Raw genomic sequence first — 12,602 nt, 5'->3', positions numbered from 1 at the left:
AGTAAGAAGAGGAAGTTTTAGCTAACTGAGAACATTTGGTAACTCTCAGGGGCATTTTTTTCATCTCTCCACCCTTTCATCAACCACCCCCCCCAACACACATACACCTGTACCTCTTGCCAGGGCATCCCACAGTTGAAATTCCTGCTTACATTGCACGCTGAAGTACAGTGCAAACTTTCTGTCATAGCATCTTGTGAATTTAAAATCTTCACTTTTCATTTGTCTATTCATTGAGTCAAGCAACAAGCTTTTCTTGAGCATCTACTAAGTGCCCGGCACCATCTCAGGCACGTGGGAAGAAGGGGGCAAAGTCGATAATATATGGCATTTACCCTCAAAAAACATAGGTCAATTAAATTTTAAGAATATCCTTGATGGGGCACCTGGGTGGGTAAGCAACTGCCTTCAGCTCAGGTCATGATCTCAGGTTCCTAGGATCAAGCCCCATGTCGGGCTCCTTGCTCAGCGGGGAGTCTGCTTCTCCCTCTCACTCTGCCTGCTACTCTGCCTGCTTGTGCACTCTATCAAATAAGTAAAAATAAAAATTTTTTAAATAAATAAATAAAACAAACATATCCTGATGAGATGTGTTCCCTCTATCTTTAAAAAAAAAAAAAGAATATCTTTGATACACTATAACTTTGTCTAGAAAAGTTAATATACCTTGGCCTTGACCCTTACATATTTAAAGGAATTTGGTAACACTCATTACTAATATTTGATTCAATATTTCCTATTTCCCACAAGATTTATAAGTATATGCTTAAACGCACCACACACATAAAATGGGGAACACCGACATAGCTACCTATATTTGTAGAACTTGTGTGTTTGCTCACCCCCGGGAGACAGTGTAGTGAGAGATGGGAAAAGGGGAGCTATTGGGTGACAGTTTTCGTGAACTTGTACACTTCTGTAAATATGCTCTTTGTGCTTACTTAGGTAGTTTCCAAGCATCCTGAAACTCCTGCTTATCACAGCCACAAGCATTGAAAAGTCCTTCCGTCCAGTCCCCAACGATCCGAATATGGATGCTGAAGAAGTCTTCCTCAGGGGCGGAGGTCAGTGTGAAAGGGTGCCACTCCAGCCTGGACACCTTGGGGCACTTGACGAAAATGTATTGTCCCACCTCCATCTTGAATCCCTTCTTCTTCATCTGTAGCTCGATGGTTTTGAAAGGGTGAGTGACCACCTACAAAACAAAACATGTCTCTGGGAGGTGCCTGGGTGGCTCAGTGGGTTAAGCCTCTGCCTTTGGCTCAGGTCATGATCTTAGGGTCCTGGGATCGAGCCCCACATCGAGCTCTCTGCTCAGTGGGGAGCCTGCTTCCTCCTCTCTCTCTCTGCCTACTTGTGATCTCTCTCTCTCTCTCTCTCTCTCTGTCAAATAAGTAAATAAAATTTTTTTTTAAAAAGTCTCTGGAAACTACAATTTCCCCCAAATACTTGCCTTTTCGGTGTCCATACGGACAAAAGGCTGAGCTAAGATGCCACCCACACATCCTCTGTACAAGTCCAAAGAGGCATTTCCTCGAGTGCATGTGTCTCATCTCTTGTGGCTTGTCCTCAGCTGGAGCCCATGGCCTGCCAAATCCCAGACATCTTCCCAACCCACTCCCTGGAGGATCTGCTGAGGCTGCAGCTGCAACCGACTGAGAGTCATTCATTTCCTCCCCAAGCCTGGCCATCTTTCCTTTTACAGGTTCATCTCCTCAGAACACACCTCCATCAACCCTCTGTCTGCAACTCTCTGTCTCCAAGTCTTTGCCAGGGAGTCTGGCCCAAGACATCAGCCTACTGTGATATTTTTTTCTCCAAAAAGTCAAGGCACGTGCTAGAAACAGGAAGAAGAGATGGCTTCCTGCTCAGCCTTCCTGTCTTCCCAGGGGACGATCGAGAGCCTTGGCAGCTGGATAGAAGAAGGGGACCCTATTGGCTGGCAATATAGAAACATCCCACAAACCAAGCCAAATGTACTCGTCTTTGTCCTGAGTCATACCTTGAACCTGCCTGATTGCATGCATTGTGTTTACATTTCTACCTATCTGGGAAGTACATCATCGGTCTATCCCAAAGTCAGCTCCCACCCACCCATTGCCATGCTCATTCTCCGTGTGTACAAGGGTTCATGACAGCTTTGTTTGTAACAACAAACAATTGGACACAGTCCAAACACCCATCAACTGGTGAGGTGGTAAATAATTTAAAAAAAAAAAAAAAAGGCAATCCAAAGAAAAGCTGTCATTACAATACAGAGAGCAATACATCGTTTCTGGGACAATTTCGGAGATACTGAGGACTTTCTAGGTACAACTAAAAAAACAAACCAAGGGGCATCAAGGCAAAGAAAAATCAATAGAAACAAAATTGCAGCTCCCTAAATGTTGACCGAAGGTGCCAAGCTTTCTGTGAGTGAGGAGGGTTAAGGCAGGAAATCCTTTCAATAAATATTGCCAAGCATTTCCAAAACTTGTGATTTCACTCCATCTTAAATGATTAAGCAGCACCCAACATCCTTTCATGACCGAAATAAAGAATCTTAAAGCTTCATTTTGAAGCCAAAAAATAAAAATCGACAAAAATTATTTTGAAAATGATGTTTACCGTGTTGCAATTTTGTATGGTGAGAACATTCTTTTGGCTGCCCCAGGTGAAACTGGGTTTAAATGAAATAAAACACACTAGCAGAACTGACACCCTGTTTCTTAGTTGTTTTTTACTTTTTGAGAAGAAAATGAATATCTGTTTTTATGAGAAGAAAACGAGTATCTATTTTCTCCACAGGAAAGCAGATTTGTTTTTAAAATATGTTCGAGAAAAATACTTGCCTGCTTAGTCAGGTCTAGCCTAGTAAGGAAAATTTTGTGGCAGCCTTTCTTGCTCTTCTGTGGGCTTTTTCTTTTCATATAGTGTAAGTATCATAAAAGGAGAACTGCTATAGCTTCCTATATTTCATGATTTCCAGTGCCAGCTGGACTAACTTTACTCTGGCCTTCCACAGATGCCAAGAAAGAAAAGCTAGAGAGGGCAGGGAGAATTCATATGTTTTGCAAGAATAACCCATACTAGGCTTTTAGTAAACACTTTTTAAACTGTATTGAGTTGAATTCAATTTTATTTGATGAAACTAGTTTTGTCTCTTGTTTCCTGAAACGATAACCAGGAGTTTCTATTTCTATTTATTGAGTCGGATATTTATTTAGTTAGCAGCAGAGAAACAAAACGCATGATATTCTGTGATGACATTCACAGTACACAAAGAAGGTAAAGGGAGACCAAGAAAAACTACCTCCACCTCGGTCAGACCTGCCCTTGGCTCCCTGGTTCTTTTGGCGTCTGAGTATTTTAAGGCTCAGTGTGTAGCCTTTAGAACTCACGTGTTTTGCTTCTTCACTCTTACCCGCCCACGTCATCGCTGGATGCCACTGGATCATCCTCCTCTCTCTCTCTCTCTCCATACACACACCCACACACACGCGTGCGTGCGCGCGCACACACACACACACACACACACACTGAGAGAGAAGGAGAGAGAGTTTTATTCATGCACACAAAACAGTCCACTTTATTTTTCAACAGAAAATGTTAATTTGGGGGCGCCTGGGTGGTTCAGTGGGTTAAAGCCTCTGCCTTCAGGCTCAGGTCGTGATCCCAGGGTCCTGGGATCGAGCCCCGCATCAGGTTTTCTGCTCAGCGAGGAGCCTGCTCCTCCCTCTCTCTCTGCCTGCCTCTCTGCCTACTTGTGATCTCTGTCTGTCAAATAAATAAATAAAATCTTTTTAAAAGAAAGAAAGAAAATGTTGATTTGTACTTCCCCCGGTTAAAAGGTTCAACCATCATCAAGCTAAGTATACCAACTGAATTCAACCATAGCTCTTCTCTCTGTTCTACATATAATCAAAAGAATCCAAGTGAAAGACAGCTCCGATCAACGGTACAGACAACTTGGGTAGACTTGTCCATGTTATAGTTAGATACGATTAGTTATTCTTAAACCAGACAATACCTTGGTGATGACCACCTTCTGTTGGGATCGCCAAAACCGCACCAGCCTCTCACAGAGATACAGAAACATGGGACCCACTATCCACTTCCACGTCTGTAATCAGAGCAAAAGATGAAAATGGCATGTATTCAGGGGTAAGAGCTAATAAAAGATTAATGGGAATGAAAAATTTCCAAAGTCAAGTTAATCTTTGTAAGCTTGTTTAAATATTTGATATCCGATAGGTAAATTTCTTATACAACAGAATGCATGAAAAATATCGAAAGTTAAAATAAAATCTTAAGGGGCGCCTGGGTGGCTCAGTGGGTTAAGCCGCTGCCTTCGGCTCAGATCATGATCTCAGGGTCCTGGGATCGAGTCCCGCATCGGGCTCTCTGCTCAGCAGGGAGCCTGCTTCCTTCTCTCTCTCTCTCTGCCTGCCTCTCAGTATACTTGTAATTTCTCTCTGTCAAATAAATAAATAAAATCTTTAAAAAAATAAAATAAAATAAATAAAATAAAATCTTAAGCCAATAGAAATGAGCATTGTCCTTGGCCACATTGGGGAACTTTATCTACAGTATAAAACTTTCCCAAGAGGAACTGCCCACAAGAATGGGATTTCCTCCTGGTGTTGCAACAGCAGTTGCAGTAACCCTACAGCAGAACAAGATTAGTTTCAGAATTAACATTTCTCTTAAGGATAGCATTTCAACAACACCATATTTTTAATGCAACATTGTAGTTGCTTTCTCTCAACCATGTAGTCAAAGCTTAATCTTTTGCAAGATAAGTAATTTCATGCAAGAATTTAGCTGTTTCTCCAACATCCTCGTGAGTTCTGGGAGCTATGCAATGCACCTGCTGAACAGGAACAAGGCCAAAGATTTTCAGATTTCTTTAGATTTCTCTCTTGTCAGAATCTTCAATGCTTCACCACACTGGAATTAACCTGTAGTATTACTGGCTATATGAAAACCTTTAGGGTAAACAGATCCATCCTGGGACTCCCGTCAGTTAGGTTCCCAGTTTAATAGCTAAAGTAGTAAAGAGCTTTAGGAGGCGATATCATTTAAAAGATGGCATTTCAGAATGGATTCCAAGAAAGAAAAAGAAATCACAAAGGGCTTCCTATAGTCTCACCTATGATCTTTCTATGAAATGTTTCAAGGTAACTTTAGATTGGAAGTTGAGAGCACTGAATGTCCCACCTCCCACCAAAATTGAAGACTATCTGCCCGCAAGTCAGATATATTCTGCTGCTGGCCTTTGTTTTCATGGCACAGGTTTTCAAAATAGCCTGGCACCACCCATCTCTTTCCTAGGAAATCGAACATAATGAGGTGTTGGACATCGCCTCTACTCGCAGAAACCCAGAAGCTCCTTTGAGGTAGATGCCTGTTAAGTGCCCTGATTCCAGCTGTCTTCAAGGAAGGGTGCGTTCCCTTAACCCATAAGAGGACCTGCAATACAGTTTCTTTTCTACCTTTTCCATTGATGTGCGCATGTACCGGGGGCAGTTTGTTGATACATCTGGTTGCTTTCATTAATGGGCAAGGATGCTTAAAGTTATTAAGTCTCTGGACAGCAGACTGTGTCTTAGAAGAAGAAAATTCCTATGTTAAGAGAGTAGGAAAAAAGAAAGGAGAAAATGGGGTAGGACTTTTGTCTTTACATTATACTGTACTTAAAAAAAATAATAATAATCCTGTTCAGAAGCAAGCCCTGTACCAACGTTGATTTTTGCCTAGCTTTAGACCGGTAGTTGGCATGGTAACCAATAAGGTACACTGCTTGTCCATGGAGGAAAATAAATGAAGAACACAGGGCCCACTTCTCAACGGAGAGGAGATATTGAGAATACATCAAACTTTGCAGAGCACACAACAGGAGCACCCAGTGGAAGGTGAATATTCTACCATGTTTTCCCTTAGTCATCCTTGCTATACTCTTGTGTTGGTATAAACCTGGATGTCCAGTGTCCTTTATGTGGTGCAGACATGGCCCCTGATGCTTAAAGGCAGCCCTATGAGTTACTTCATCAGTTTCCTTCCCAGCTTTGAAAGCTGTACAGAAAGTCTTACTTCATGGTATCTGAAAAAGCCCTAAGCTCCTTATGAGCGATTATCTGAGCTATCCAACTCAGCTCAGAATGGAATCCCTCTGGAAATCATTACTGTGGCCCTCACATCCAGAAGAGAAGAGATGGAATTTCTTGAACCCCCAACAGCACTTCCAAAAGCAATGCTTTTCCAAGTTTTATATCAGGTTGTTCGTAATAGACCAATGCAATCCTTACCTTTCAAGAAATAATTCTAGACAATAAGTATAGGAGAAAAAAGTAGATATTTATACCATTCTAACAGTTCCGTGGCATTTGTAACAGACAGCTCTATGACATTTGTACATATTTCTGAGACACAGTTGGAAGATTATTGGTAAAGAAATTATAATTGTAACAATGAACTATACATACCATAGGAGGGTTCCCAGCGAACTGTGGGATTGCACATTTTCCTGGTTTTCCCCATTCTGAGGGATCTTTGTCACACTTTTCAGGGTTGTCTTTGTCTAAACTCTCTTGGGTTTGCTGGCGAACAATTCGCCTGCGGAGGAAATGTAAGTCCAGACCATTTAGTAGCAAGAAACTAAGTTCTTCGCTTTTTGAGAATCTGGGCATATTTCAAGTATTCTAGAATGGATCCTGTACTTCCTACTTAACAGTGATATCTCATTAACCCTTCTGAGTAGATTTGAGGAAGGGAAAGAAAATGTCTTCTTCAGCAATAGAAAAAAAACATTAGCACAATGGCACAAAGAATACGTAAGTTTTGGATCATATCAATACCTGTTTCCTTAAAGGGAGCATTTGTGCTTCTGTTTCAAGTATTATTTCCATTTACAAACAAACAGACCAAAACAGGAAAACTGCAAATCTAACAGAGCAAGTACTCGCCCATACAGTGCCTTTGTGGGAATTACAAAGAGATGTCCCCTCTGTGAGGACAGTCCTAGAAGCAAAGAGCTTGGCCAGCGAAGCATAGGCGAATATTACACGCCATGGACAGGTGCCCCTGTGTGGTTGACCATCACACACAGTAGCTCTGAGGCTTAATCCAAGCACTTCATCTGATGTTCCAAAATTGTCTCAATGAAACTGAAAGTGTTGAAATCAATTTAAGGAGACTTTGCGGAGACTCAGACATTCTCACAGATATCAACACTAATGGTGTGTCCTTGGAGGCACTAAGAGCCTGGTCATTTCCATTCCCCAGATTTCAGCTGAGCAACTGCTAACACACAAGACAATATGGGTTTAGTGGGACCAGAGGAAAGCAGATGCAAAATCAAGTGAGTCATGTTCCTGACCTCAAGGAACTTAAACAGCAGGGTCTTCAGAAAATATACTAAGAGACACAGAAGGCCCCCTTTGTAGTAGCTGTATGGGGGACCTAAAATGTGGTGTGCCACGTGGTATATTCTGTGAATGTTTTAATCCAAGGCTGTCAACCATCCTTTTCTACCCTAGGCCTTGGGGCCGAGAGTTACCGTGTACTGAGCATCTATTATGTGCCAGGCCGGAGGAAAGTTACTCTACACAAATTATCTCAGTTGTACCCCCATAACAAGCCTGAATGGTAAGTACTGGCACCCCAGTTGACATACGAGAACGCTGAGGCTTAGAAAAACTGGTAACAGAAAGTGATTTGTAACAGAAAAGCAGAATGATTTGGAGAAAACAATTTTGGGCCCATCAGACAGCCTTGGTTTCAAATCCCAGGTCCACTCCTTGATAGTTTGGTGGCCTTGGGAAAGTTATTTAACTTCTTCTGTGCCTCAGTTTCTTCAGCTGTAAAATCGGTCTAATAATACCTAACTAAACCTGTATTTTAGTAATAAATTGACCTGATGCATAAAATATGCCAGCACAAAGTAAGAGTCCCACAACTGATAACTGTCAAAATTCCTGAGGGCCAAGTTCACATGGGGAGTAAGTGAGAGAAAACAAATTAGATTCTCTCCTCTTCTCTGCGCCAGGACCAGAAGTCAGAAAACCTGGATTTTAATCCCAGTTCAGCTGCTGCCTTGGCCCTGAGACTGTAAGCAATCAGCCAGCCAGTGTAGGTGGCAGATTCTTTTCAGACGGCGAGTGGGGCAAATACACGTCCTCGCCTGCTCCAAAGGAAAATGCATCATTGTGAAACTATACAGACATAAAGTGGGGGATTACTAAACTAGGGAGGGGAAGAGCCTCATTTTTTGTGTCTGGATTCTCTGAAACAGCTGGGTTCTGACCAAATCCCATTTAAAGATACTCATTTGCTTTAAGAGAGACCAGAGTTCTTTGTCTACACAGATTTTTCAGAGCTTACAAAGGGTTGATCAGAGGTCAGAGTCAGCAAGTCGGTCAAGAATGCATATGAGTAATTGCCTGATGCTACTTCTTCCCACCCTTTCCCTTTTCACACTTAGGTCTTAGGCACCTCTAGGCCAACTTGGCTCCCAGGAGAGTCACTGAGCCTTGAGCATGTGCTCTCCTGATGCTTAGTTACGTGGAGCCCGAAACCCACCAGGGGACTTCCCCAGGCCTGCTTTTGTGTGCAGGTGGGAGAATCAGCTGCTGTGAAACAGCATAAAAAGGAAACCCAGTATAAAATAGGATTCCCCATAAGACCTACTGTGCCAACCACACGTGCAGGCACTGTGACTCTCTATGAGGATATTCGTCACCACTGGCCTGAGACCACCTGGGCCCCAGTCCCCCAGGATATGGGGATGTGAGTTTATCTCTAGAATGAGTACTCGATAGAAGTGAGCTCTTACCTTTATTGTGTTAGAATGCTGGAAGGCAATAACCATGTATGTTTCCTTCTAGTATTGCCCACCGTGCCAGAGAGCAGTCCTCATGCACCGTAGATAATCAATACATGTCCAGCTTGAATCGAAGCTCACTGAACTACAGCAAACCCTGTCGCCTGGTTAATCAGGTGCCCCTCTAGTTTGGGAGTTTGTCTAATTTAGTAGAGATTGAGCCATAAGAACATCACTGCAGACATCCAAGACCCCTCCAGCACCCTTAACGTGTTTCACACCCTTGCAGAGGTACTCAAACATTGGTGCATTTTTCAAGCTTGTTAGAATGAACTGCCTTAATAATAGCTATTGTTAAATTACCACAGAAATAATAGCTATTCATCGGTGTGAGAAACTGAAATGCTGCTGAGTGGTCTCTGTCCAACTGACCTCTGGTGTCCCCTCATATTCCCTCAGCAGACAGACTCGCCACACACAGACTAGGTCACGGTGCCTCCGACAGCATCATACCTAGAAATTAAAGGATTTAAACACTCACTCAGCTCCATGGATGGCGAGGCCAATGAAGAAGATCACAAAAAGGTGGTGCGTGTACCAAAACACTTCAAAGTAAGACCTCCGGATGGTTTTGGCAGAGGAGGTGATAATTAGAATGAGGCACAGGGTGATCACGATACCAGTGATGCCGGCCACGCGGGTCACAGCCACATACAAGCCTCCCTCAGGATTCTGCAAAATACAAACACACACACACACACACACACACACACACACACACACATTATCCGTAGGCTCTCAAATACAGGATGACCTATTTATAAAGTGTCTGGTGTATAGGCCAATAGATATTTTCATTCCTCCCTTTCAATAATCCTAACTATCCTTCACAGAGTGAAATAGATTTGGAATAGGTATTTCTCAATTTAAAATGGTCTTATGTGGCCGAGGTGTCATAGGAAGTACTAACTGATAGGCTGAAATAGTTCTAAGGGAGTATTGAACAAATAGTTCTAAGGGAGCCAATTGTAAGATGTCCTAAAAGAGTCTGAGGTTCTTTCTCCCTTTGGTTTGGAAAGGGCCACAGTGCTTAGTGGGCAAATGTATTCTGGACATGCCCCCCATCTTAGGCTGGGTTCCCCTGAAGCAGACAGACCTTGAGATGAGGATTCATGAGTAAGTGATTTTAAAAAGGTGTGCTCCAAAAGACACTGGTAAGAAGATGGGCAACAGGATAGGAAAGAGGGAGAAGTCAAACAGGAGGGTGAGCTCAGGCCAAGTCTTTAGTGAAGGTTGCTTCAAAGTTCATCCTGACTCAAGGCAAGGAAGCTGGCCTTTCATGGCCTGCACCCCACAGGTATTGGCTAATGGCTGCCCACAAAGAGGTAGCCATCCAGGCCGTTCCAGATCTCTGAGTTTGTGCGTCAAGGAACTTCCGTAGCCCCAGGGTGGTCCTCTGAGGAAGAAAGGCAGGTATCAGCAATTGGAAGTGAAAACACATGAAAAGGTAGGGGGAGCACAGACATAGTACAAGTGGTCCAAAGAGATTCAGGCAAAGCAGGACAGCATCGGCTCACCTAGTGTGTTCATGTTGCCTTCCTTCTATATCATTGTACAAACAATGAACAATATGAAAGAAAAATTATCCCAGAAGTTACAGAAAAGGAATTTCTTTTTCTCTTAGGCAAGTTGTTTCCATGTTGGTCTGAGGAGAATTATTTCTGCAACATTAAGGGACATTTTTTCTCATCTTTTCTAAACACGAGGAAACATGTTTGGAATTCAGTGTATAATTATGTGACTTGGCCATCTTCCCAAGCCATTGGGCACATGAAGATGACTCAGAGCTTCTCTGACTGAGTGTAGGAAACTCTAACAACTGCTGGAAGGGAAGAAGTCCTTGCTGTGGATACCTCAAATGGCTTCGCCTGGAAGACCTTGGAGTTACTCCCAGTTCACTGTGCTTCCCATGGGATGATTATCAGCAGACATAGGCCACCCCTCGGATGTTGTAGGCAAGAAGGAAGAAAAGTACCTCTGTCGGCTGTCAGCTGGTGGCTAGCCTGGTATGAACCTTGAGACCAGAGTGTTCCCTAATTCACATAAAGAATCTCATAGAACGCCCGCATCAGATGAGGTCGGTGTGTGACTGTGAGGGAGTGGGACAAAAACAAGACCACTCCGGAACTTTGTCAGAGCCAAGAAAACAACACAAGGGACTGCTGCTAAGATACCCAAGCATAGAAAGACCCCCAGTTCCTGACCATGCCTGATGCAGAGCAAATCCTTGCTTCCTTAAACCCCACCAAAACCACCTGACAGAAGTCCATGACAAGCCTGTCCCAGACTTTCTCATGGTGTGAGGCCTCTTTTGCTGCAGTAAGTAATAAACTCAACTTTGTTTGACTAGATGTATGTTCTTGTTTTTCTTTGTCATGGGTGAGCCTGAGTTACTCCAGATTCTACAGGTGAGCATAAGGAACTGGAAAACATCTAGAGACCCTCCACACATGGGATCAGGAGTGGGGAAGACATTTTCTCTGTATCCACATTCTTAGAAACTATAAACTTTGCCCACTGATGGTCAACTTTTATCATTGTTGGTGTTCTGCCCAAGTAGAGTTCTTCACTCATTGAAATCTAGTCCTCAGTTTTAACGGCCTAGTCTGAATCCAGAAATAGACTTACCGGGATTTCCTCTCGAGCAAAATTGAGGTAAGTTTCACCAGGTTTATCTCCAAGTCTAGAGAGTGCTATTGAATAGCTATCAGATTTGTTGACTCGGGCATTCACACACCACTCCACATTAAACAGATGGGCAATGGTATGAATCGCTGAAGAGGACAGAGAAGAGAAGGGTGCAGTCAATTTTCATGTAAACTGGGTTTCTGGTTATAGCCCCTGACTCTATGATAAGATACAGGGAGACACAGGGATGGCCCAGGACACTTAGAAACAAGAACTGGGTCTCCAGGCCAGACAGGCAAGACTAGAACTCTAGTGGGTAAGCTATTCTCTAGTTGTGTGATCATACGCAAATCACTTGACCTCTCTGGTCTTGATTTCCTCATTTGTAAAATGAAGATGTTTAAACGACACTATCCTAAAGATCCAATCAAGTTCTGAAATTCTACAAAATAACCGTGGTCTCTGAGGATATTTAGGTGTGCTCTCATTATCTCTCTCCCCCTGATATGTTTATGCTCAAACAAGAAGACTCTCATGCAATGTATGCCTTTGGCCAGCCCATTCACCTGATTCTGACATTACTCCAGAAAGACAATAACATATTATTGAACTGATATAAACCAATGGCCACAAGAGTGAATATCTTCTTGAAAATTGCATTCCTTACTTAATAAGCACTTACATACAACTTCCCGGGTGCCAAGAACTGTTGTAAGTGCTTTATAATTACTTAATACTTATGTGGAGGCAATGATGTAGGTACTGTTAGTACCAGCTCATCTTACAGATGAGGAAACTGGAGCATAGATTGCTTTAATATCCCGCCCAAGATCACCAAGCTAGAAAGCAGCAGAATTAAGAATCTAATCCAAGCAATCTGGTACTCAAATTTTTGCTCCTCACCATTACGCTATGTTGCTTTCTAATAAGATTTTATCATGCATTTTGCTTTTGAACCATCTTATTCACCACAGCTCAGAAAGCCTGCATGATCTACTAATAGAAGAGAAACACAGTTAAACACTTGCAATGTAAACCTATTTTACTCAAATTATGGGGAAACTCTTTAACGGCAAAGTAAAAGTCTCTTTTGTTCATCACTGCCAATTGCCCA

At 42.7% G+C, this 12,602-nt stretch overlaps 1 protein-coding gene across 1 annotated transcript in view; it reads right to left on the bottom strand.

The window, feature by feature from the left end:
* The window catches only part of LOC131821380 (cytochrome b-245 heavy chain), a 33,501-nt gene that overhangs the window by 6,362 nt on the left and 14,537 nt on the right, over positions 1-12,602 (bottom strand). Inside the window, exons 5-9 of the mRNA XM_059157445.1 lie at positions 11,489-11,634; positions 9,342-9,532; positions 6,465-6,594; positions 4,010-4,102; positions 942-1,195 (exon numbers count right to left, since the gene is read on the bottom strand). Of these exons, the coding sequence (XP_059013428.1) occupies positions 942-1,195; positions 4,010-4,102; positions 6,465-6,594; positions 9,342-9,532; positions 11,489-11,634 (814 nt within the window). The remainder of the gene's footprint in view (positions 1-941; positions 1,196-4,009; positions 4,103-6,464; positions 6,595-9,341; positions 9,533-11,488; positions 11,635-12,602) is intronic.

Source organism: Mustela lutreola, chromosome X, assembly GCF_030435805.1.
Source record: "Mustela lutreola isolate mMusLut2 chromosome X, mMusLut2.pri, whole genome shotgun sequence".
NCBI classification, from domain to species: domain Eukaryota; kingdom Metazoa; phylum Chordata; class Mammalia; order Carnivora; family Mustelidae; genus Mustela; species Mustela lutreola.
The sequence above is the reverse complement of the archived record's forward strand: the minus strand, read 5'-3'. Positions and strand labels throughout refer to the sequence as shown.